At 41.1% G+C, this 27,348-nt stretch overlaps 2 protein-coding genes across 3 annotated transcripts in view; one reads left to right on the forward strand and one right to left on the reverse strand.

The window, feature by feature from the left end:
* Positions 1 to 27,348, forward strand: part of LOC126365821 (dosage compensation regulator) — a 187,832-nt gene that overhangs the window by 49,656 nt on the left and 110,828 nt on the right. For both annotated transcript variants that reach the window (XM_050008431.1, XM_050008442.1), the window contains one exon: positions 19,346 to 19,485. In XM_050008431.1, coding sequence (XP_049864388.1) covers positions 19,346 to 19,485 — 140 coding nt within the window. The remainder of the gene's footprint in view (positions 1 to 19,345; positions 19,486 to 27,348) is intronic.
* Positions 4,852 to 5,429, reverse strand: LOC126365832 (uncharacterized). The gene has a single exon (XM_050008463.1). The coding sequence runs from the start codon at positions 5,353 to 5,355 to the stop codon at positions 4,867 to 4,869; it is 489 nt and encodes a 162-aa protein (XP_049864420.1). The 5' UTR covers positions 5,356 to 5,429; the 3' UTR covers positions 4,852 to 4,866.

A 27,348-nucleotide genomic window follows, 5' to 3' on the forward strand; every position in this document is an offset into this window, starting at 1 on the left:
TTCGTCTTGTGGTGTGGTCTATACTAGATCACTCAACGGATTGACTGACGAGGAGATTCAGTTTTTCCTCGCTGAGCAGGGTGTGACAGCTGTCCGTAGGGTCATGAAAAAGGTCAACAATGACCTTGTACCGACCCGGACACATTTCTTGACCTCTGATAGTGTTTAGCTGCCGTCGCGCATCAAGGCGGGCTACGAGGTTATTTCTGTTCGCCCCTATGTCCCGACACCTACGTGATGCTACCAGTGTCAGCGTTTTAATCACACTCGCCATTCTTGTTCCAATGCGGCTACATGTGTGACTTGTGGCAGGGATGCCCATGAGGGTCACTGTCCACCTCCGTCTCCTCGCTGTGTGAACTGTCGTGGTGACCATGCAGTGTCGTCCCGCGACTGTCCCGTCTACAAGGAAGAACGCTGTATCCAAGAAATTCGGGTCAAATAGAAAGTCTCCACCTCGACTGCTCGCAAGCTATTCGCTAGTAGAAAGCCCACGTTGCTCCCAGCGGGGAAGTACAGTACTGTCCTCGCCTCTCCTCGGACTACCAGGGAGGTGGCGACGCAGACATGCGATCTGACCTTCAGCACTACAGTCGTCCGTTCGGCCAGTGCTAAGATTGCCCGGTCGACGTCTCCTCTTCCTCCTGTCGCCCCTCCGACACAAGCACCTTTATCAGCTTCTGCCAGGACGAAGACCCAGAAGTCAGAAGCACGGGCCTTCAAGAAAGAGCCGTCTCGTGCAGACCTTCTACGTACCTCGAACCCTCAGCCATCGACCAATCCTTCCACAAAACGACCTTCCAAGAAGGCTCATAGGAAGCACAGTTCTCCTTCCCCACCACGGTGCATTTCTTCTCCTGCGCCCCCCAGCGGTTGCCGCCCCAGGCAGTCATCCGTTTCGCCTGGCCGCACAGCTGGTAGCCGACCATCTGGCCGTTCACCAGCGGAGGAAGCTCCCCCTCCCGGCCATCTTCACAAGATGGCCGATGAACCTATAGAACAAATGGACGATGACTGTCCGCCTTCTGCTAGCGGCGGCAGTGCTCGCTCGAAGCCGAGCCCTCAGCGGCCTTGGAGATGACCCCTTCTTGCATCTTCTTCTTCTTCTCACGATGGCACTTATTCACTGGAATATTCGCAGCCTTCGTTCCAACCGAGAGGACTTGAAATTGCTGCTCCGCTCGCACCGCCCGCTCGTCGTAGCCCTCCAGGAAACGAAGGTACGCCCATGCGATCAAATTGCCTTGGCACACTACACCTCTGAGTGTTTTGACTTACCCCTTGTGGCAGGTATTCCGGCTCATGGAGGGGTTATGTTGCTGGTCCGGGATGATATCTACTATGATCCCATTACATTGCACACCGGCCTGCAGGCAGTTGCCGTCCGCATTACTCTCCCCAATTTTACATTTTCCATCTGTACCGTTTACACTACATCGTCGTCTGCTGTTACCAGGGCAGACATGCTGCAAATTATTGCTCAGCTCCCTGCACCATTTTTTTAAACTGGAGACTTCAGTGCTCACCATCCTCTTTGGGGCTCTCCAGCATCCTGTCTTAGGGGCTCCCTGTTAGCAGACGTTTTCAACCAGCTCAATCTTGTCTGCCTCAATACTGGCGCCCCTACTTTCCATTCAGACACCTCTCACACCTATTCCCATTTAGACCTCTCTGTATGTACTACCCAACTTGCACGCCGGTTTGAGTGGTATGCGCTTTCTGATACATATTCGAGCGACCACTTCCCGTGTGTTATCCATCTTCTGCATCATAGCCCCTCTCCGTGCTCAACTAGTTGGAACATCTCCAAAGCAGACTGGGGGCTCTTCACTTCCAGGGCGACCTTTCAGGATCAAACCTTCACAAGCTGCGATAGTCAGGCCGCACACCTCACGGAAGTCATTCTCACTGCTGCTGAATATTCCATCCCTCACACTACTTCTTCTCCACGCCGCGTACCGGTCCCCTGGTGGACCGCAGCTTATAGAGACGCCTTATGTGCTCGTCGACGTGCTTTACGCACCTTTAAACGCCACCCTACAGTGGCGAATTGTATCAATTATAAAAGATTACGTGCGCAGTGTCGTCATATTTTTAAAGAAAGCAAGAAAGCCAGCTGGGCTGCTTTCACAAGCACCTTCAACAGTTCTACTCCTTCTGTTGTCTGGGGTAGCCTGCGCCGGCTATCTGGCACTAAAGTCCACTCACCAGTTTCTGGCTTGACGGTCGCGAATGACGTCCTTGTGGCCCCTGAGGATGTCTCCAATGCCTTCGGCCGCTTTTTCGCAGATGTTTCGAGCTCCACCCATTACCCCCCCCCCCCCCCCCCCCTGCTTTCCTCCCCCGAAAACAGGCAGAGGAGGCTCGGCCACCTAATTTCCACTCCTCAAATTGTGAAAACTACAATGCCCCATTCACCATGCGGGAACTCAAAAATGCACTTGCCCGGTCACGGTCCTCCGCTCCAGGGCCTGATTCTATTCATATTCAGATGCTGAAGAACCTTTCTCCTGCGGGTAAAGGTTTCGTTCTTCGTACTTACAATCGCATCTGGATTGAGGGACATGTTCCCGCATGCTGGCACGAGTCTATTGTTGTACCGATTCCTAAGCTGGGGAAGGACAAGCACTTGCCTTCCAGTTATCGACCCATCTCACTTACCAGCTGTGTCTGTAAGGTGATGGAGCGAATGGTTAACTCTCGTTTGGTTTGGCTGCTCGAATCTCGACGCCTACTTACCAATGTACAATGTGGATTTCGTAGGCGCTGCTCTGCTGTTGACCATCTGGTTAGCTTGTCGACCTTCATTTTGAATAACTTCTTGCGGAATTGCCCGACCGCGACTGTGTTCTTTGATTTGGAGAAGGCTTACGACACCTGTTGGAGGGCGGGCATTCTCCGCACCATGCATTCATGGGGCTTTCGTGGTCGCCTCCCTCTTTTTATTCGTTCCTTTTTAATGGATCGACAGTTCAGGGTACGTGTAGGTTCTGTCCTGTCGGACACCTTTCGCCAGGAGAATGGGGTGCCACAGAGCTCCATTTTGAGCATCGCTCTCTTCACCATAGCGATCAATCCAATAATGGATTGCCTCCCAGATGATGTACCAGGCTCCCTTTTTGTGGACGATTTTACCATCTATTGCAGCGCGCAGCGTACATGTTTCCTGGAGCGCTGTCTTCAGCGTTCTCTTGACCGTCTTTACTCCTGGAGTGTCGCCAATGGCTTCCGTTTTTCTGCCGAGAAAACGGTCTGTATTAACTTCTGGCGCTACAAAGAGTTTTTCCCACCGTCCTTAAGACTCGGCCCCGTTGCTCTCCCATTCGTGGAGACAACAAAATTTTTAGGTCTTACATTTGACAGGAAACCTAGTTGGTCTCCACATGTGTCCTATTTGGCTGCACGTTGTACCCGTTCTCTAAATGTCCCCCGTGTTCTCAGTGGCACGTCATGGGGAGCCGATCGAACCGTCCTACTTCACCTATATCGGTCGATCGTCCGCTCCAAGCTGGATTATGGGTGCTTTGTATACTCCTCCGCACGGCCGTCCATCTTATGCCGCCTCAACTCCATACAACATTGGGGTTTACGGCTTGCGATCGAAGCGTTTTATACTAGTCCTGACGAGAGTCTTCATGCTGAAGCCGGTGAATTGCCACTCACCTACCAGCGCGATATACTGCTTTGTCGTTATGCCTGTCGGCTTCTGTCAATGCCCGACCACCCATTTTATCGTTCCTTTTTTGACGACTCTCTCGACCGTCAATGCGGGTTGTATGTCTCTGCCCTGCTACCCCCTGGAGTTAGCTTTCATCGCCTCCTTCAACACCTTGATTTTTCACTCCCTGCAACCTTTAGAGTGGGCGACAGCCACACGCCACCTTGGCTCCAGGCTCAGGTTCGCGTTCACCTTGACCTCCGCTCGCTCCCAAAGGAGGTTACCCCTGGTTCAGTGTACCACTCCAGTTTTGTCGAACTTCGTTCGAAGTTCATTAATATGACCTTCATTTATACAGATGGCTCTAAGACCAATGACGGGGTCGGGTGTTTTTTTATTGTCGGGACACAAAGTTTCAAATACCGGCTACATGGCCATTGTTCGGTCTTCACAGCTGAGCTCTTTGCCCTCTACCAGGCTGTTCTTTACGTCTGCCGCCACCGACATTCTGCTTATGTCATCTGCTCCGATTCTCTGAGCGCCATCCAGAGCCTCAGTGATCTGTATCCGGTTCACCCTTTCGTGCACCGGATCCAACGCTCTCTTCAGCAGCTGGTGGACGACGGGTCTCCAGTTAGCTTTATGTGGGTTCCTGGCCATGTCAGTATCCCTGGGAACAAAGCTGCAGATGCCGCGGCCAAGGCTGCGGTCCTCCAGCCTCGGACGGCTTTATGTTGTGTCCCTTCATCAGATTGTAGCACTGTCATTTGTCGGCGCATTTTATCGCTGTGGCATGCCGATTGGGCTGCACTTAGGGACAGCAAGCTTTGGGCCTTGAAACCTCTTCCCGTAGCTTGGACGTCGTCCTCACGTCGTCCTCGGCGGGAGTAGGTCGTTTTGGCCCGGCTACGAATTGGACACTGCCAGTTCAGCCATCGCCATTTGCTGACGGCAGCGCCGGCGCCGTTCTGTCCATGGGGGCAATTGCTGATGGTCCGCCACATTTTAACGTCCTGTCCGGATTTTACTACGCTGTGTCTTGATCTTGGCCTGCCATGTACTCTGGATGCCATTTTAGCGGATGACCCAGGAGCTGCTGTTGGCCTTCTTCGTTTTATCAACTTGACACACCTGTCTAAGGACGTTTGATTATGCTGTAGTTTTTTAATCCTATGCCTGTTAATACGTCTTTTATAGTGTTGTCCCTTTTAGTTGAGAGCAATGCATGTGATAATGCCTACGACAGTTGATGCTATGACCACCAGGGTTTCCACAACCACCCATGGAAGTAGCATACCAGCCTTTTCCTGAATGGCTCCGAAGAGGAGAAGTATGCCACAGATAGCCTGGATAATAGCAAACACGAGTGTTACTATTAGCTGTGTCTTGGTAACTTTAGTCTTGTAGGGTAGCGCTTTATTCACTGTCCTGGTTAAACTGCCATCACTGTCCTTCAGTCCAAAATCATTGTCTAATTTCTCAGCTGTATCTCTAAGTTGCTTCTCAATATCTGTATGTACAAGGCTGTTAAAGTTATCTATGGCTAAATTTAGATCTTCATCATCATACTGATGGGTGTGCAAACTATTCGCTGTTGTTGCAATCTGCACAAGGCTCGCAATCACATACAAGATGACAATGATGATGGTGCCCGTCTTCAGGGAACACCCACAGCAACATTGGTTCAGAACTGCCATGTCTGCAACTCTTTCTGGTTTTCTGATGGGGACGTAGCTCTTGTCTATGACGAGCTCGGGATGTTGCAGAGGAATGGGACGAAGCCCAGCGTTCCAGACAGCACGGCAACGGAAACTGCCCTCCAATCGTAAATTGGTGATGCTTTGATGCCTCAGAACATGTCCTACCAAGCGATCCCTTCTTCTAGTCAGTTTGTGCCACAAATTTCTCTTCTCTCCATCTATTCAATACCTCCTCATTCGTTATGTGATCTTCCCATCTGATCTTCAGCATTCTTCTGTAGCACCACATTTCAAAAGCTTCTATTTTCATCTTGTCCGAACTATTTATTGTCTGTATTTCACTTAAGTACATGGCTACACTCCATACAAATACTTTCAGAAACGACTTCCTGAAACTTAAATCTATACTCGATGTTAACAAATTTCTCTTCTTCAGAAACGCTTTCCTTGCCATTGGCAGTCGACATTTTATATCTTCTCTACTTCGACCATCATCAGTTATTTTGCTCCCAAATAGCAAAACTCCTTTACTACTTTAAGTGTCTCATTTCCTAATCTAATTCCCTCAGCACCACCACCTTTCAAGACACTGTCTATTCCATTCAACTGCTCTTCCAGATCCTTTGCTGTCTCTGGCAGACTGGTTTCTGTACAAATTTTAAATAGCCTTTCGCTCCCTGTATTTTACCCCTGCCACCTTTAGAATTTGAGAGTACTCCAGTCAACATTGTCAAACGCTTTCTCTAAGTCTACAAATGCTAGAAATGTAGGTTTGCCTTTCCTTAATCTTTCTTCTAAGATAAGTCGTAAGGTCAGTATTGCCTCTTGTGTTCCAATATTTCTACGGAATCCAAACTGATATACCCCGAGGGCGGCTCCTACCAGTTTTTCCTTTTGTCTGTAAAGAATTCGTGTTAGTATTTTGCAGCTGTGACTTATTAAACTGATAGTTGGGTAATTTTCACATCTGTCAACACCTGCTTTCTTTGGGCTTGGAATTATTATATTCTTCTTGAAGTCTGAGGGAATTTCCCCTGTCTCATACATCTTTCTCATCAGATTGTAGAATTTTGTCAGGGCTGGCTCTCCCAAGGCTATCAGTAGTTCTAATGGAATGTTGTCTACTCCCTGGGCCTTGTTTCTACTTAGGTCTTTCAGTGCTCTGTCAAACTTTTTGCACAGTATCATATCTTCTGTTTCATCTTCATCTACATTCTCTATCATTTCTATAGTATTGTTCTCAAGTACGAGGGCTATCCACAAAGTACATTGCGTTTTCATTTGTGTCCGTTAGGGGCGGGGCTAGCGTGGCCATCTTGGTGTCATGGCATTCCGCCGATCAGTCTGCATCCTACCGTGGTATTGAGAGGTTTGTGCTGTACTCCGTTGAGTTACTGTGACAGTTTGAAATGTCAGCGTTAATTGAAAATGCCGCAAAGTGTGAAGTGCGTGCTGTAATGAGGTTTCTGACTGCAAAAAACTGTACACCGATAGAAATCTATTGGCAGCTTTGTGTAGTGTATGGGGACAACATAATCACCGAAGTTGGAGTGCGTCAATGACTCATAAAATTTAAAAATGCTTGAACTAACGTTCACAATGACGAGCGAAGTGGAAGACCCAGCATAGTGACCGCCGGACTTGTCAAAAAAAGGCGATGCCGCGGTCCATGAAAACTGTAATTTCACAATAACGGAACTCTCTAAGAGTTTTTCACGAGGTTTGTTGCACGAAATCATTACCGGAAAGCTTGGTTACCACAAGTTTTGTGCAAGATGGATACCAAAAATCTTGACAGAGATTCACAAAAATCAGCGAATGGCTGCAGCGTTAACGTTTTTGGATGCTTACGAGAAAGATGGCGACTCATTACTCGATCGCTTCATTATTGGTGATGAAACATGGGTTAAGCGTGTGAACTGAAAGACAGAATTGCAGTCAATTCATTGGGGGCACACAAATTCCCCCCCAAAACCCAAGAAATGCATGCAGACAATGTCGGCAAGGAAGGTGATGGCGACTGTCTTTTGGTATTTTTGTGGATTTCCTGGGAAGAGGCACTACAATAAACTCTCAAAGGTATTGCCAAACTCTGCACATCCTCAGAAGAGCAATATAAAACAAGCACAGGGGAAAGTTGGGGTCAAAGATCTTGCTGATTCATGACAACGCCCGGGCCCACACGGCAAATGCCACTCGTGAAGTTCTCGAATATTTTAAGTGGGGGTTGTTTCCTCATCCTTTGTACAGTCCCAACCTGGCACCGAGCGACTTCCACTTATTCCCGGCAATGAAGAAGTGGTTGGCTGTGCAGCGTTTTGATGATGACGCACAGCTTCAAGAAGAGGTAACTATGTGGTTGAAGGCGCAGGCAGCCGAATTTTACGACAAAGGAGTTTCCAAGCTCGTCCATCGCTACGATAAGTGCCTTAATTTAAATGGCAACTATGTAGAAAATTAGTATTTAATTGTGGCTTTCATCTTTATATAATAAAAAAATTTCCAATACTTCATTTATTTTTAATTCCAAAACGCAATGTACTTTGTGGATAGCCCTCGTACATCGCCCTTGCATAGACCCTCTATATACTCCTTCCACCTTTCTGCTTTCCCTTCTTTGCTTAGAACTGGGTTTCCATCTGAGCTCTTGATATTCATACAAGTCGTTCTCTTTTCTCCAAAGGTCTCTTTAATTTTCCTGTAGGCAGTATCTATCTTGCCCTAGTGATACATGCCTCTACATCCTTACATGTGTCCTTTAGCCATCCCTGCCTAGCCATTTCGCACTTCCTGTTGATCTCATTTTTGACGCGTTTGTTTCCTTTTTGCCTTCTTTATTTACTGCATTTTTACACTGTCTCCTTTCATCAATTAAATTCGATATATTTTCTGTTACCCAAGGATTTCTACTAGCCCTCGTCTTTTTACCTACTTTATCCTCTGCCGCCTTCACTATTTCATCTCTCAAAGCTACCCATTCTTCTTCTTCTTCTTCTTCTTCTTCTTCTTCTTCTTCTTCTACTGTAGTTCTTGCCCCCATTCTTGTCAAGTGTTTTCTAATGCTCTCTCTGAAACTCCCTACTGCCTCTAGTTCTGTGAGTTTATCCAGGTCTCATCTCCTTAAATTCCCACCTTTTTGCAGTTTCTTCGCTTTTAATCTGCAGTTCGTGACCAATAGATAGTGGTCAGAGTCCACATCTGCCCCTGGAAATGTCTTCAAATTTAAAACCTGGTTCCTAAATCTCTGTCTCACCATTATGTAATCTATCTGAAACCTACTTGTATCTCCAGGCCTCTTCCATGTATGCAACCTTCTTTCATGATTCTTGAACAAAGTGTTAGCTATGATTAAGTTCTGCTGTGTGCAAAATTCTACCAGGCGGCTTCCTCTTTCATTCCTTACCCCCATTCCATATTCACCTACTACGTTTCCTTCTCTTCCTTTTCCTACTACCGAATTCCAGTCACCCATGACTACTAAATTTTCGTCTCCCTTCACTATCTGAATAATTTCTTTTATCTCATTATACATTTCGTCAATCTCTTCGTCATCTGCGGAGCTAGTTGTCATATATACTTGTAATACTGTGGTAGGCGTGGGCTTCATATCTATCTTGGCTACAATAATGTGTTCAGAATGCTGTTTGTAGCAACATACCCGCATTCCTATTTTTTTATTCAATATTAAGCCTACTCCTGCATTACCCCTTTTTGATTTTGTATTTATAACCCTGTATTCACCTGACCAGAACTCTTATTCCTCCTACCACCGAACTTCATGAATTCCCACTATATCCAACTTTAACCTATCCGTTTCTCTTTTTAAATTATCTAACCTACCTGCCTGATTAATGGATCTGACATTCCACACTCCGATCTGTAGAACACCAGTTTTCTTTCTCATGGTGACATGGTCCTGAGTAGTCCCCACCTGGAGATCCGAATGGGAGACCATTTTACCTCTGGAATATTTTACCGAAGAGGACACCATCATCATTTAACCATACAGTAAAGCTGCATGCCCTCTGGAAAAATAACGGCTGTAGTTTCCCCTTGCTTTCAGCCGTTTGCAGTAACAGCACAGCAAGGCCGTTTTGGTTAGTGTTACAAGGCCAGATCAGTCAATCGTCCAGACTGTTGCTCCTACAAAAACAAATTGGAATAAAACTAAGGAGCACATAGTGGTGTAATCAAAAGTTATTGATAAATCAATAATCACAAGACATGCCATGTGAATATATACTGGGTGATCAGAAACAGTCTTAAAAGCTGATAAGTGTTGCAGGCTTGGTTGTGTTGAGAAGTAATTGTTAAGAAAAAAATGTGGTGTGTTGCACCATTTCCGAGTTAATTAGCATTGAAGTTAGCCTATCAGGCCATTGTGTACTCAAATACAAGCGACCTGCCAGAGACAGTGTCGCCAAACATGTTCTGTAAACTCCATCACCACCACCAGTTGTGCACCCCGTCACACCTACAGCACCTGTGTGAAACTGGTGGCAGTAATGATTGTGTGGAGATAACAGTGTAATGTCATAGCCATTCTTAATGTATACAATACTTATGGAAGAATAAAATTGCTAAGACCCTGGATTAACACATCATTGACAATATTTCACTGAAAGTGCAAGATCAAGGACAGCACCACATGGAAAACACAAGAAACATCTGCTTTTGCCAGATGGAGCCTGCAGTGGCCGAGTACATCATGACAAAAGGCGTATTTGAACTGTTTAAGGTAGTTTGTCATGGCAGTGGGGTGTGGAAGTCTGTGATTAAACAGGCTGTGGAAATAATGACAAACCTATATCTTATAACGGCAGCAATTTCCTCAAGAGTTTTACGTACAAAGCTGCATTGTCACTATTTTAACACCACTCCTACCTTACAATGCCCTCGAGGCATGACACCACTAGAAGTCAATGTCCATTTCCCCCTGTTCACCACCACCACCACCACACTTGTTCAAACAAAACATCTCCATAGGCTTGCAGTTGGTATGCCTGCTGCTGTATCATGAGACAGGGGCCTTGGACCAGGTTATGTAAAGGGTAACTTCCCAAAAATTGCCAGTACTTGAAGAAAAAACATTATGTAGAGGTGCCAATGTTACTAGACTGATTACGTAAAAAGATTTCGGAAGTAAAATTCAAACAGGAAGCCATCATTCTTGTTAATTGCATTGTTGTCTGTAGTAACTGAACTGTTGTTCTGTATAGCTTTTTGAAGCCACCTCCATAATACACACAAAACAGCATATTGAATAAATTTGTTACTTAAGCCACAAATAAGAAAATATGCATGTAAGGTGATTTGGGTATCATAAGACTAAAGAAATGGGAGTCTGTTTTTATTCAGTAAAATTGTGTGGTCTTTTCTGATAATAAAAATGAATTATGCGTGTATGTTCCTTCATCGTTTTCATGTTTAAATGCTTTTTTAAAGCAGACACAGTGCAGATATTATGTGCTATGATGGATCTTCCACTGCCACCTATCAAGTTGGAGGTGTATTATAAACGTATGCATAATTCCCTAAGAGAAGTTGCTGAAGCATTTATGCAGAAAAAATGGGCTGTAGGTATGTCGTTCTGCTGATACTGCTGCTGCATTGGGGGTTTCTTTGCAGAAGAGGCTACACGTATCTGAATGGAGGCGCTGGTCTATCAGTGGCTGATAAACCGTTGCCACAGTTGTTCCAAGAAAGTAAATGAACACAAATGTGACAAAACTTTGAAGGTTTCAGTGTTGATATTGAAAGCAATGGGCAGTCTCTTTTTAACTTGGTGTGTGATGCATTCTGTGTCTTGACTGGTGACTCAAAAGACTTTAATAGTGTCTGGTAAATCATATGGTGAAACTGATTTTTTTTAATGTGCCAAATAGAATGGAGGAAGACTTGGAAAACTATACAAGGGTATGGCTGGAATAAAATTCTCTGGTGGGAAAGCAACTGGTGACCAAGACACTCTCCAAATCAGAAATAGAAAACCTCACAGATTATTATGGTCTGGGTGTCAGGAGAAACAGTGAATGTTAGTGAGAAGAGAAAAGTTATTTGAGAAGCTCTGTTTCACAGAATATCCACTGAAGAGCATTCACAGCATGGTGTCTGCCCAAAAGGAAATACTTCATGGTGCAAGTAAAAAAGCTGTGAATCAAGTAGACAAAAACAGACACATGCACTCGACTGTGCCAGAAACTGTCATGATAGAACTAATGCCAATGTATAGAGACGTTTCACATTCCAAACATCTGTAAAAATGTTTACATGGCAAAATACAGAATCCAAATGAAAGTTTCAATAGTTGCATTTGAGAGCACTTGCCAAAAATTGTTTTTGTTGACATGTCAGCTTTTCAGATTGGTGTGATGGATATTGTAATATTTTTTAATGATATATTAATAAGCAGACTAGAAACCATGAACAGACTAGACATCAAAACTGGGGACAGCATGAAAAATGGGCTTCTATGAGTGGACAGGCAACGTGTTGCTGAAGCTGAAAAAGCTGCTGAAAGCACGACAAAGGAGGCCAGAATAGCAAAATAAAGAAACCTGAAGAAGATGAAAAGGACACTTAAAATCTACAAGATTATGGAACTGGAATGTTTTGACGTGTTTTTATTTAGAAGAAAATGATATGAGAGTCTGGTTTGTTTCCCATTCCAGTGTTTTTACATTCTTCCATATTAATCAATGTTTTTGCATACTTAAATATCATTATCTCATCCAATATTAGAACTATAAAAACAAAATTTTCCATGAATAATAATAAAGTTTTTGCCTACACAGTGCGCCAGATTATTCAACAGTGTATTAAATATGTCTTAAATTATTATGAGGAAAAAAAAATTAGACTTTCATAAAAATACATGAAACAAGATACTTGTAACTATTCCTGCTCTATTTTGTTAATGAGAGAATAATTAAAAGAATAAAATTCATTTTGAACTTTTATTTTGAACCGTATGGAATGACAGTGCACATAACTAAACTTATCCCAATTCATTGTGTAAGATGATAATCAGTTTCCATTCATTTATAAATTCCACAGTAGGTAATTTTTGTCACATAGAGGTTACAATGTACTGATTAACAATATTATGAAAGGGACAGATTGCTACTCAGAATAAAGATGACAGGTAGGCTCGATGAAAAGACAGTTACTCTCATGCATATCTAGGACAGGTGGCAAGGCTACACCAGATGCAACACTGGGAGGGGAAGGGAGTGGTAAAGGTGAGGAGCGCAGAAGGGAAAAGATTGACTGATGTGTTGGATGGGAGCAATGTACAATGAGGGTGAGGGGACATGAATTGGGAGGAGGTGATAGGTCAGAGGGGTTGGAAACTATTGGATTGAAATGATTGTAGGTTACTCTAGGTTGAAGCTGGGATAATTTCAGGTTCAGGGATGTGTCATAAGGATCAGTACTGTCTGCACAGTTCAGAAAAGTTGGTAGTGGAGGGGAGGATGCAGATGACCTGGGTTGAGAAGCAGCCATGGAAATCAAGCACGTTGCAGTTAGCTGCATATTGAACCACAAGTTGGTCCACTTTGCATTTGGCCACAGTTTAGCAATGGTCATTCATCCTGGTGGATGGCTTATTGCTAGTCTCTTCAGTACAGAAAGCTGTGCAACGATAGCAGCGGACCTGGTATATGATATGGCTTTACATGTGGTACAGCCGGTGATGGGGTTTGAAATGTTAAAATTTATTTGTAGTTCTTTTTATGAATCTGTGAAATTTAAATAATAAACTAGGAAGATTGTGTCAGGACTGGAATAGGAAGTGCTGGGTGGATAGATTGTGCAGGTCTTGCACGTCGGTCTTCTATAGGGATATGATCCTTGTGGCAATGAGTTTGGATTGGGGGGTGATGTAGCAATGGACAAGGATGTTGTGGAGGTTGCTTGGGCAGTGGAAGACCACTTTAGGAGAGGTGGTAAGTTTATTTGGTCAAATATCCCCCATGTAAATCAAAGCTCTGAAGTATGTGGTTCAGTTGTTTCAGTGTGGTGTGTTACATTGTGTCATAGGGGGCGCTCATTTGTGGCTGGTTCATGGCAGTGTTTGTGGACTAGATCTGGGGTATAGTGCCTGTCTGTGAAGGCTTTGGTGAGACCTTCAGCATATTGGGTGAGGGAGTTTTTGCACTGCAGATTTATTGTCCCAGGTGGACCGACTGTATGGGTGGGACTTTTTTGATATGGAAGGAATGGAAGCTGCCACAATCAAAGTTACTGTTGATGGTTATTGGGTTTAATGTGGACAAAGCTGTGAATGGAGCCATCAGAGTGGAGATGGAGAACATCCTGGAAGGGGGCACACTGGGTTGAGGAGAAGTAGGTGAATCGGATGGGGGAGCAGGTGTTGTGGTTGTGAAGGAATGCAGATAAGATGTCTTTTCCTTGAGTCCAGATCACGAAGATGTCAGTAGACCAGAAGAAGATTGGGAGTATGGGATTTGGGAGGGTAGGAATATTTTCTCTAGATGGCCTATAAATAGGTTGGTATAGGAGGGATTGCTGTAGGGTGCCCATGGCAGTACAGTATGGTGTACGTGAGGAATGATGTAGTGGCTTTGGAGTCTGAAGGACATTGGCAGAGGTATTGTTCAACATTGTGAGCATGAACAGTGTTGGTGTCCAGGGAGTAAAGGGGTGGAGATTCAGTGGAGGAAGTGCTTGGAATATTTGGCATATTTGTGCGTGTTCTTACATATTTGTAAATAAAATAGAAAGAAACTTCCACATGGGAAAAATATATTAAAAACAAAGATTCCAAGACTTACTAAGCGGGAAAGTGCTGGTAGACAGGCACAATAAAATAAAACACACACACACACACACACACACACACACACACACACACACACACACACACACACACACACACAAAATTTCGAGCTTTCGCAACCGGCGGCTGCTTCGTCAGGAAAGAGGGAAGGAAAAGGAAAGATGAAAGGATGTGGGTTTTAAGGGAGAGGGTAAGGAGTCATTCCAATCCCGGGAGCGGAAAGACTTACCTTAGGGGGAAAAAAGGATAGGTATATAATCGCGCGCACACGCACACGCACACGCGCACGCGCACACACACACACACACACACACACACACACACACACACACACAGTGTGTTATTTTATTGTGCCTGTCTACCGGCGCTTTCCCGCTTGGTAAGTCTTGGAATCTTTGTTTTTAATATATTCTTACATATTTGTGCATTTTTATGTATTTGTACATGTTTCTGCATGTCTGTACATATTTTTACATGTCTATTTCTGTTATCCAGCTCCACTCACAACCACCTAATTCTTTCATTTGCACATGTCGTACGTAATTTCCCTTTTCCCCGGTGCCATACCTGTCACAATGGACGTCTGCTCCAGCTTTCTGCACCAGTCCAGAAAAGGATCCCTTTCAATGGCTAAAACCAGCTCCACATTCTGTTCTTTTAATGCTGCCTTAACTGTTGTTAATCTTCTTACCAAAATCCTCAGGCCCCAGAAGTTTGTCATATTTAAAGGCCTCACTTACAGTCCTACACCCAGATTTATGCATATTGAATTGGTCAAAGACATATCCTTCTCCCGGTCGTTGCTGTGAAAACTTCTTTGCCACCAATACCTCCAACCAAAGCCAACTTAATCCCAATGTTAACCCCTGCCTGTCATGGTTCATACACCACCAGTCAACTGTGATTCTCTTCCATCCCACATGATAAATTCCTTATCACATTCCACTAATTCCTTACCTCCATCTTGTTCTCATCCTTCCCTGGGTCATGCGACTGAACTGCCGGATTGCTCTGTTACTAAAACAGGTATATTTTCAACCGACTTGGTTGTTTTGCCCCTTCCACTGACAGAATGACCCGCTTCCTAATTCTGTATGTGTATCACAAATACGGACTTGTAGCTATCAAGCTTTTGTGCTTACTGCTACGTGTATTAACAGTAATTAGCATGGTCCTAATGGTAAGAGATAGTGGTGAATTCAAGTTGTTAATATTTGAATACAGCAGAGCTGCCACACTCTAAGTTCACTTTTACTCCGCTATTACCCTCGCCTTTGCTTAACATTAACTATGTGCAGCTTGGACCTTGCTAAGCTATTGAATTCACTTGAGTGTACTTTTCGACTGTTACTCGCCAGTATTTACCTAAGGATTAAAGCACACTTCTAACCAGACTATGACCCAAAGAGCTGTGATGATCCATGGCCTACAGTGCCCTACAGTTCACATGGAAACACTGCCTACCTGACCCACTTAACTTTGTAGTGAGCTTAAGTATCTAATCATCACTGCTAGCAGCAGTGGGTAATCCTTCCAGCACGATGAGAACAGCAGACTTATCATCAAAGCCTCCTGAAAATATATAAAACTGCAGTCATCAGCTCTGAAGGAGCAAAACAATAAATCAATTTTGTGCTCGTTTCAAAGTGAAACGGCTTGAGTTAAATTTAAACTTAATTTTGAATATTTCTATTACTGATCAGTCAAGATGAATCAACAAAGCAAATACTCTTTCAATTTCTGCTTGTTGACTTTTGATAATTACTACCATGGAAATTTATACAGCTTGGCTTAGCAAAATTCTATCTTTCAATTTTATTTAATGATTTTGAATATTACTCTTGGAACAGTTAATATAGAATTATTTAAGAAAAGTTGCTTGAAAAGCTAGTCAGAAAAATTTAAGTTAACTATAAAGTGGCGACTATGGTTTACCCTTCCACTAGTTTATTAAAATAGTTTAGTGTTTAAGCAAATTATATCTATTACCCTGGAGTTAATACCAGTCGTAATGATTCATCAACTAGTGCTTAACAACATTAAATTATACAGTAATAACTTACAATTAACAACAAAAAGCATTAAGTCTGAGAGCTTACCGTATTTAGTCGAATCTAAGCTGCACCTGAAAAATGAGACTCGAAATCAAGGAAAAAATATTTTCCTGAATCTAAGGTGCACCTGAAATTTGAGACTTGAAATTCAAGGGGAGAGAAAAGTTTTAGGCTGCCCCTGCAAATCGAAACAAAGCTGCTACAGTAGTTTGCTTCGAGTCATAAGCTTAGCATTTAAGCTTTACCAGGTAGCCATTGCTATGCGTCAGGTGCTCCGTCCGTATTTATATGGGTACCCTTCCTTTTTCTCATGCTTCGTCTGGTTTGAATTGATTGCTTATTTTTCTTTGATCCGATAAGTGCCGTTGTCTTTGTTATAGGTGCTTACGTTACTCTAAGCTGAAAATGCATTACTGTACTGTGTCATGCATTGTTTGTCGCATTCTGATGATGAGTGTTTACGGGCTGTCGCCGCTCGCGGCATGGCTTGATTTTGTGCGCGCTATCGCCGCTTACAATAGAAAAAAGAGGAATTGTCTCATGAGCGAAACAATGGCAAGAGACTGCTATTTGTTGTTACTTACGCTGCTGCTTTCTTTGATACTGATCAGCAAGAACCAAGTAATAGACTGCGTATGATAGAAGATGTTCTGAACGAGAGTTCAGGGAAAATTTTTCTCAGTTGGAAAATCTTTGCAAATGCCTCTTTAGTACATTACATTCTGCACAGAAATTAGTCATCTCAGATTTAAAAATCTTGTCAATTGCCGTGCTTCATTTATGTCTGTATTACTATTAGGCATAAGAATAATACAAATATAAACACGACATGATATGTATATTCTTCCGCATTTGCTGTTGTCTCACTCTATAGTTTCGTAGTTTATTAGGCAGACAGGATTTAAATGAGATAGCAGCAAACACGAAAGAATACATGGCAAAATGTTTATATTTGTATTATTCTTATGGTGAAGAGAATACTGCATGTGATTCACAATTCATAAAATTTCCTATTAGCAACCATCTCTTCTCACGGGTAGGAAAAAATTCAGAATGTAGAGTTGGCCGTATTGACAAACATCCCAAACAGTCTTGCCAGTCGGATTTTCGTAGTACATTGAAATGCTGCTACATTCGAAGATGGACAATACGGGATTTGTATTTATTTCTTTGGATAATGTATGAAAATGCAGTGGTCGATACTTGGGGCAGAGAAAAAAGCTCGTCTTCCACCTTTATTTTTTTAATTTATTTACTGACGCAGAGGCTATGGTGCCAGTATTTATCTATGTGCCTGCAAAGCATGCCTGTGTAGCGCTACATATATTTGACAGCAGGAGTTAGTTGTGGCGGCACCTACCAACATTTTTTCAGAACTTTCGCTTACTTTTGCACTGAATTCAAAGCTGCAGGCGGTTTCTTGGATTACAAAAACCGGAAAAAATGTGCGGCTTAGATTCGAGTAAATACGGTAGTGTGTTGGCTGACAGATAGCGTGGCAATGCCTTTTTGCTTCTTCTTGCTGGCCTCAGCTCGCACTAACTCCAGGTTTTGACAAGAGATGGCATCAGGATGCACGCCCTGGCCGTCTCACGCCAGTGGACTCGCTTTTGATGCACGATACTCCAAATTACTGGTAGTCTACGATCATTTCAGTACTGTTAGCCACTTCATAAGAATGCCAACCTTTCAGTACAAGAAAGGACAGTCATACACAGCCTGAAAATAGATCCTGACCCAATCATCCTAACTGTAGACAAAAGTTCCAGCACTGTAATTATGAATCACAGTGACTACCTGCATGTAAGAATATTTTAACTTTAGTGATTAATATCAGTTTGGTAGTGAACTTTAAAAATCACGGTGCCTGCAGTTACAAACAGATTGTTTAATGGCAACATTTTTTGGATATTCAAACTCAGGTTTACTTTGTTTACTCTTTCTTTCTTCTCAATTTTAATTTGTGGATCTTTCTTTTACTCTTCTCGTTGTTCATTTTATGATGTAGGCTCTCAATTTAAAATTATTCAAATCATTAGTAATTCGAATAGCCACACTATTGATATTTGCCAGCTAATTTTATGTTTCTTGGGAATTCAAACTACCATGGCAACACAGTGTCCCCCCTCCCCAAACAAAACATATAAATTTGGCTGCACAAGTTGAAATAGGAAAGTTCCTTTTCATTTTAGCTACAGCCTTCAACTACATTATTTCTGAAAAATGAATAATAAAAGTATTCTATTCAAATGAATAATAACAGTATACTATTCAGAGCAGTACTTTTGCCCTACCAAACAAAGATTATATCTGTTACATTTCAACCTTGATCTGGCTAATCTCTTTTCAAGCAACATGACTCTTGTTCAAATGAAATTTCTCTTGTGTTATTCACTTAACTTGGGCTTGGAAAAATGCTATTATTTGGTATAATTTGTCCTAAAATGCAGCTGCTTTTTGAACATGTGCCAGTTCTGAATGGCAGATAAAAGCCAACTCTTCGTGTTACTAAGCAAAGGAACAAAACTTTTTTTTTCCCTCTTTACAATGGCAGACATAATTTCATAAGCATAAACAGTGATGTTTGAGGGCAGCTTTATTATTATTCTTCTTTTCATAGCAGGATGGATTATTCTCTGAAATTTGGAGGCTACCGTAATTACAGCACACTTTTCCCTACTTTAGATGGCTCTGTTGCTAGTCAGATGATGTCATCTCGTGTGCAGCTCTGTTCTTGTTTTCATCTCTAATTAAATACAAAAGTAACAAAATAATTTAACACTTATACATACTTTGAACATTACTGAATCTTTATGCATTCTTTTTCCATTACTGACAAAGAAACACTGAAGAGCTCTTTTAAAACATGAAAATGAGATGTTGTAACTTTCATGCAGATAAGATACTGGTATTTATCTGCCCAGCACACTTAAGCAATGAAAAAATACTGAAATAATGTTTCATGTTAGAATTTTACACTTTAATGGCTTCAGGAAATGTTTTATTTGCCAGCTTTTAAGTCGTCAGTTTTTAAATTATGTAAATAATATTTTTAGTTTAATTGTTAGGTATATTTGTAGGAAAACTTACTGCATTGAATAGTGCTGAAAACCATATTTGTATGTCACAGGCTGAGGAATTGGATGTCAATGCAAGCATACATGGGAACTGGACTCTGGAAAATGCAAAATCAAAACTTCATCAGTTTTTGCAGATGAATCGACTTCAGGCAGACTATAAATATACTCCTGTAGGACCAGATCATACAAGGTAATACATACATTATTTCAAGTGTTTCCTTACATAGTGTTCAGCAGGTTCAGGACTCCTTAATGACTAACTGCAGTGCAACACCATGATAACGAATTTATTTAAACATAATCCAGCAAGTGTAGAACTGCTGGGTCATGTTGCAATTTGTATGACATACTCATTGCATTTCCAGCCCTTCAGCAGAGTCGCTGGAGGGATGGAAACAGTCTCATAGATGTGTTAATTCTGTTTGTTAGCATGCAATGTAAATGAAAATTTTTCAATTGACACATGATGTTAATCATACACAATTTCGCAGCCTATAATGATCAGCTGTGACCATCTTTTAATTCTGATAGACCGGATATTAGTTCATTAAAAATTTGTGTTTGAATTGTCATTTGCTTCTCTCTCTCTCTCTCTCTCTCTCTCTCTCTCTCTCTCTCTCTCTCTCTAGCATTACTCAAACACTGTATCACAACCCTTAATAACTAACAAATAAATAGTAGGTGTGTCATGAGAGTCGTTTTATGTTCATGCAAGAGTAAGTTTCTTTTATTTCCTGGCCTATGTTCATAAGTTCCTATTGAAGAGTCTTACATAATAAATTTGAAAAATTTGTTTATCATACTCATTCCACAATAAAAAAATGTACATAATTCATGTGTTTGCTTTTTGCGTCTAGGGAAAAAATCATATGTAGGGGTGTCGAGAAAATTTGAATCATACTTTGATGTGCCTTAAAGGGGAAAAATTGAGATATTTGGCTCTCACTATTGCACTAAAAAGAGGAAAGAAATCTCCTACTAACAAACTTAAGTAGAAGCTGATTAAGGACCTTTGCTAATGACATTACAATGTTTACATTGGGTCAGTAGCTTACTGAGTGATAAATGCAACTGTAAAGGTTTGTAGTTTAATCTCATGTAGGTGCTATGATTTTTTTGGTCTGTTATTGCTTGTTTTATATGACAATAATTTGTTAATACGAAAAAGCCAGGTTGCGCACCGGTTTGGACTTCTCTACTTGTAGGTGCGTGAGCAGTCAGTTCAAAAGATTTAAGGAGAGAGGGAGGCAAAAGGCATACTATCTCCAATAGGATCATGCGTAGTAAAACTCTGCATTGTTCAAAAAAGTATTGGATCTAGGCCAGCTTTACTTTTACTTAATAGTAGTCAATTTATTGAAGTGTAGTTCATTGAACATAATAAAACTTTGACAACCAAATAATTTCATTTCAGCAGTATATGTGATCACTATTATGTCTCATACAGTTTATTATACTGCCTACCATACAATCACAATTAACAAAAGCACAAAGTAGTCCTTAAACAATATGTGTATATTTCAAAACCACTGAAACTGATTTGACAGCAGTTGAGAATATTGTATCATCAGTGCTTGTGTCATACACAAAGGTCACATAATTACTTGAAATCACCTTTATGCATATTAGGGGGCTGATGTGACTAGCCACATATCACAATTCAGTGCTCATATTATCTGTATTATTTTTCACTTTTCTTTGCAAAAGATTTCACTTGTAGCGGAAGAGCAGAGAGAAAAACTTAACAGAAAACAGCATTCACACTACCTTTTGACCACTAGCTTTTTTCTAGCAATAGTGGTACACACACACACACACACACACACACACACACACACACACACACACACACACACACACAAGTGTACACTACAATGGCCATGATAAGACTGAAGTACATGCATTTTTCTAGTAGTGCCTACAGAAATTGAGTTTCTTTATTGTTGGTAGAAAGCAGTCTGGAAAGTTTCTTGACTCTGCTCAGTAGTACGTTGAACAAGCAATCACATTAAATAATACAAAAACATGAATCCTAGTGCTTTGATTATCTACTTGGGAGAATTATTCATTGTAGAATATTTTTACAACTCTGGTTTTACCTGTACAGTTCGCGTTTTAAACTGGCTATAGTTTTTGACTTTTTCATGTTCTTTTCTGCATGGAATAGTTGCTGTTTGATCATAAATTGTTTGATACTTTCATATGTTGTTGCCTTTGTGATGTGTAGTCTCCAGAGTACTAAATGTGCACCCATCCAGCAAGAAGCCTACATTAAGTTGCTCAATTGCTTGATATACGATATGTAGCTTCCAACCATTGCATACTTACAGTCGTGTTCTTTCCATTCTCATTATTAGAAAAAAATTGATTGCATTGAAATGAAATTTAGTTGGCCATTAAATCTGTGGCAAAGTTGTGAAGGATATCATTGGTACAGTCTGTATGTGTTCATAACTACCCATAATCTTTCCACTGCTTCATGCCTTACGTGAAATTCATCACCACAGAGCTGGATATATACTGAGATATCAATACTAAAAATGCTGCATGCTGTCGCACAATAATGGTTTTATATTGCAATTATTCCACATGGATCGCAGCTGCAAAATATTTGTGTACAAGTAATCAGTAAAATATTTGCTCCAGTTTCTTCACTATCAGTATTTTTGCTTGGGGAAGTTGTGCAATACTTCATTACGCAAATCTACACCGCTGCAATTCTTGCAGTTCTTGTGCTTAAAAGATATATTTTCTTTGCTGTTTGGTAGTTAATTTTCTTGTTATTAAATGATCATCTTTGTGAGGTAGTTCTCTCCTAAATATGTTCACATGACTCCATAAAAAGATCTTCTGTTGTCTATATTAGTTTATTTCAGTTTCTCTTCCCATTTTTAAGTGAGTATTTTTCCTAGGCAATTCCATTGATAATGATTGTGATAGTGAGGATTTTGATCAGTGAATGATCTGTGAGCCAGCAAAAATGTCAAGGAGTTTGACATTGATATAAAAACTTTTCTTCTTGTATGTTGCCAAAAAATTAGGTCATCTTTTTGTACAAGATAATATTATGTCAATGTAAAGCTATCATCAACCTGAACATCTCTTTGAACTGTGCAGTGCTTTACTGGGTCTAATCCCATTAGAGGTTGTGATGCTACTGCTTCTTTTCTGTTGTTTTATTCATTCCAAATTAGTAATGGTGTTGACTAGACTGTGGGTCATCAGATAGAAACACTACTAATCACAGGTTGAAAAGTCATGCTACAGTAAGTATCGTATGTTAGAGTATAACAATATTGTGAAAAGGAAAATTGCATATCTCCATATAGCGGAGATGCCAAATCACAGAGACACAACAGAGAGACACTCTCAATATTAGCTTTCAGCCAACAAGGCCTTTGCCCATTCAACAATGCCCCCCCCCCACACACTCTCTCTCTCTCTCTCTCTCTCTCTCTCTCTCTCTCTCTCTCTCTCTCTCTCTCTCTCTGTGTGTGTGTGTGTGTGTGTGTGTGTGTGTGTGTGTGTGTGTGTGTGTGTGTGTCACATTGTCCTGCTGAAATTGCCCAAGTCTGTAGGAATGCACAATCGAATGAATGGATGCAGGTGATCAAGGCAGGATGCTTATGTATGTGTCACCTGTCAGAGCTATATCTAGATGTATCAGGAGTTCCATATCATTCCAGCTGCACACTCCATGCACCATTACAGAGCTTCCACCAGCCTGAACAGTCCCCTGCTGACATGAAGGGTCCAGTGAATCATGAGGTTGTCTCCATAGACAAACACGTCCACCCACTCGATACAGTTTGAAATGAGACTTGTCCAACCAGGCAAAATGTTTCCAATCAACAACACTCCAATGTCAGTGTTGATGGGCCGAGGCGAGGCATAAAGTTTTGTGTCGTGCAGTCAAGGGTACACAAGTGGGCCTTTGGCTCCAAAAGCCCACATCGATGATGTTTTGTTGAATTGTTCGCATGCTGAAACTTGTTGATGAGCCAGGATTGAACTGTGCAGCAATTTGCAGAAGGGTTGCACTTCTGTCACATAGAACAATTCCCTTCAGTTGTCTTTGGTCCCATTCTTGCAGGATCTTTTTCCACCTGCAGTGATGTCGGAGTTTGATGTTTTACCAGATTCCTGATATTCACGTTACACTGGTGAAATGATTGTATAGGAAAATCCTCATTTCATTGCTACCTTGGAGTTGCTGTGTCCACCGCTCTTGCGCCGACTATAACACCACGTTTAAACCCACTTAAATCTTGATAACCAGCCATTGCAGCACCAGTAACCAATCTAACAACTCCACCAGACACTTGTCTTACATAAGCGTTGCCGACCACAGTACCATATTCTTCCTGTTTACATATCTCTGTGTTCGAATACGCATGCCTTACCAGTTTCTTTGTTGCATCAGTGTAGAATATAGTCCAGGCAGAGGATTGAGATTAGTTCACTAATTGAAGAATACAGTCTGTTAAGTAAAATCATGGTGAGATTAATTGGTAGAAAAAATTTGACAACAAACTAAAATGTATACATAACGTCATATAGGAATCAAAGAAAAATACAATCACAGTAAATAGTACAACCAGTCAGCAGCAGCATCAATAATAGCTGACACCTCTGAGGGGTGCTTGAAGCCAAGTTTTCCCCATATTTACAGGGAAGAGACCTTCAAATGCCTCAAATTTACAGTGACAGCAGTTTCATAGCGAATTTTGCTTGTGTTCATTTTTTCCACATTCGGAGTCAATTTACTGATTGAGCCACATTCTTGAAAAAATCATCCACATTTTTAACCAATTTATAGTGTGTTACCAACTTTTATACAAATGACTTTGATTCCGCATATGTTTGGACACGGTGACATGACTCAGTTTTGGATCTTTGGGGTGGTTACAGAGAAACACTATCTCAAAATGCAATGCATAAGCTGCGTTCGTATGTTTTCTTGTGTATCTCAGTCAAGAATTCAAAGTAAGCTAATGCTTTATGGACATTGCAAGAACAACAAAGTTTCTCTCTATTGGACTGTGAAAGAACTAAGGCGATATCTTTTACCATCTGTGTGTAATACCAACCACACTCTTACTTGACAGGTTGTAAGAACACATAGCAGAAGCACTTTTCACATAAATAACAGTGGTCTGTAAAAAAGTTAATTGGCTCAATCATTTACAAAAATAGTTTCAACCAAATTGATTGATTGTTTTAGTGCATGTTAGATATAGTGTGTGTGTGTGTGTGTGTGTGTGTGTGTGTGTGTGTGTGTGTGTGTGTGTGTGTGTGTGTTTGGTCAGTTTAAATGCATGAGATTTTATCCGCATTCATTTGTTTCAGTGCATGTAAGGGCACTGATAACATTGCTGTTGTGTGCCCATAAGCTTTACACACTCACACACACACACACACACACACACACACACACACACACACACACACACACCAAAAATTGAGGTTGAAAAACGGGAATATGACACCAGGAATTGTGTGTTAGCTCTTGGTTCAAAATCATTTATATTTACACATTCATGTTTATAACATCTTGCCTTGGTCTCTCACCTATTTACTTATTCACTTGAGTGTTTCTGTGCTTTGTTTTTATTTGTAATCTACTTCTGAGACACATCTTACCACATTCCAACATGTCTGCTAGTGTAGGTGAGTTCCACTTGTCTTGATATCCTCTTCCCACCGGTGAAATGTTGTGACGAAAGTGCTCTTCATGCGCATTTTTCACAGCCTACAAATGGAAAGAAGTCAAGATGAGAGTTCAAGAAGTGGATCTTGAGTGACTTATTACAACCTAGCTCGTGGTACATCCTCAGAAGTTCATTAATAGCTGAAATGTAATTTTCAGTTCTTCTATTTTCCAAGAAATTGTGAACAACATTTTTGAAGGCTTGCCGAGCTGCTTCATTTTGTCCTTCAGTGACCCTATTAAAAATTCTATCTTTAGATAGTTCTCGGATCTGTTGTCCAATGAAGATTCCCACTTCGGTTTTAGCATCACTGAAATTTGAGAATTTTCTCTTTAGTGCTTAAGGGCATCTCCTTGATTCATCAATTTAAGTACATTCTTCGAAGTCCTAATTGCTTGTGTGAAGGTGGCAAGAAGATTTTGTCATGGGACAGGAAGTGTAGTGTGTATTCTTTTGCCCAGATTCTATCATTTTCCTTTCAGGCAGATCCTTTGTTTGTGGTGTGATTTTCTGTCACTACTGTCCCACTCCCAAAATAATCAGGAATATTTGGTATGTCCTAACCACATTTTGAGTATTATATTAATGACCTTTAGATCCTCACATTTCTGCTGTTGATAGATTTTATAATTTAATTTTTAAGAAGCAGTTTTTTTCATTTTCATAGCTCTTCTTCCTATGTACAGTTTGAGGTACAGGAACAGGTGTCACTGTTTATCCATTGTGAAACAAAACAGCTTTCAAGCTTCACTTAGAGGAGCCAGTGAAAAGTCTCCAGTCTTTCAGATTATCCTCCAGTCTCAAAGATGCTATCAGACCATTTTCATCATTGCACACAAAAATGTTGTTTTCCACTTCAAAGAAGGGTGTTATATCTCTCGCTTGATGTCTATATACAAGCATTTCACATTTTTTCCTAGTAGTTACCACTGCTGACACCTGGAGCCAAGAAGTTTGACCTTGCTTTTTGGTAACTTCAGATCATGAATTAAATCATTAAGTTGTTTTTGAGAAATTTTGTTTGGTCTACAGGGCAAGATCGATGCTGATCTATGGTCTGGATTTTGCTGTAGACTCAGGCTGTTATTTGCATTTACCCTGCACACCTTAATCATATTCTTGGACATAACGTCACAGAGGGATGGAAAGAGAGATCTGCTCCATGTGGTACTGATCATGTAGCTTATGTCCAACTTGGATATGCTGTTGTACACTTCTTCTTTTAAATCTGAGGTACCCCCACTCAAAAACAACATTCACTGATACGGTTTGAAGGTTCTCACTATGTCATGAGTACTGTGAGTGGCACTGAGTTTACTGTTTTGTTTTAACTAACAGAGAGATTTGCCTCACATGTATTACAGCAAATATTAGGTGCTCAGGATTTATCCTCATTTATTTTACAGTAAAAATAATAGTAATGTGCTCTTTGTATTGATGGAGTAAATTAAAGTAATTGAGAAGTAAGTCACTTCTGTGCACGTATAGCAAAAGTTATTCGCACTGTTAACATATGTGTGAGGCATGTTAAAGTTGAATTAACCTGAAATGTTAACAAAGTAAATTTGTTTAAGAAAATTAAGATTATGAATATGTTCTTTGCACCCATGAAGGTAAATGAATGTTTGTGTTTTAGTTCTTACTTAGCAGTGGAAATTTAATTTCAGACGCAAAAAATAGCTAGAAAGTTGAGCAGATAGGTTCTTGAAGCACAGCAAGGGATATTTTTGTAAATGCTGTGGCTTCTCTAGGAACAAAATATGGCACACTCACCATTGACAGCCTTTATATGTAGCAATAAAGAAATTACCAACATTGCAAAATTTCTGTCTCCCATAAAATTAATTTCTCTCTCCCCCCCCCCCCCCCCCCCCACACTCTCCCTCTCTCCCACCCCTATTTTTTTTACGAAATGACAGCTAAGTAAACATTTCAAAAATTATATTTGTTCATTTCACATCAAAATGAATAATTCTATTTTTAAACTAGGAGTTTTGCTATTTGGGGAGCAAAATATCTGATGATGGTCGAAGTAGAGAGAATATAAAATTTAGACTGGTAATGGCAAGGAAAGCGTTTCTGAAGAAGAGAAATTTGTTAACATAGAGTATAGATTTAAGTGTCAGGAAGTCATTTCTGAAAGTATTTGTGTGGAATGTAGCCATGTATGGAAGTGAAACATGGGCGATCAATAGTTTGGACAAGAAGAGAACAGAAGCTTTTGAAATGTGGTGCTACAGAAGAATGCTGAAGATTAGATGGGTAGATCACATAACTAATGAGGAAGTATTGAATAGGATTGGGGAGAAGAGACGTTTTTGGCACAAATTGACAAGAAGAAG

Source organism: Schistocerca gregaria, chromosome 1 (assembly GCF_023897955.1).
Source record: "Schistocerca gregaria isolate iqSchGreg1 chromosome 1, iqSchGreg1.2, whole genome shotgun sequence".
NCBI classification, from domain to species: Eukaryota; Metazoa; Arthropoda; class Insecta; order Orthoptera; family Acrididae; genus Schistocerca; species Schistocerca gregaria.

Excerpts from the sequence above, each read along its gene's own strand:
- LOC126365832 (XM_050008463.1), bottom strand. The coding sequence starts at position 5,355 with ATGGCAGTTCTGAACCAATGTTGCTGTGGGTGTTCCCTGAAGACGGGC.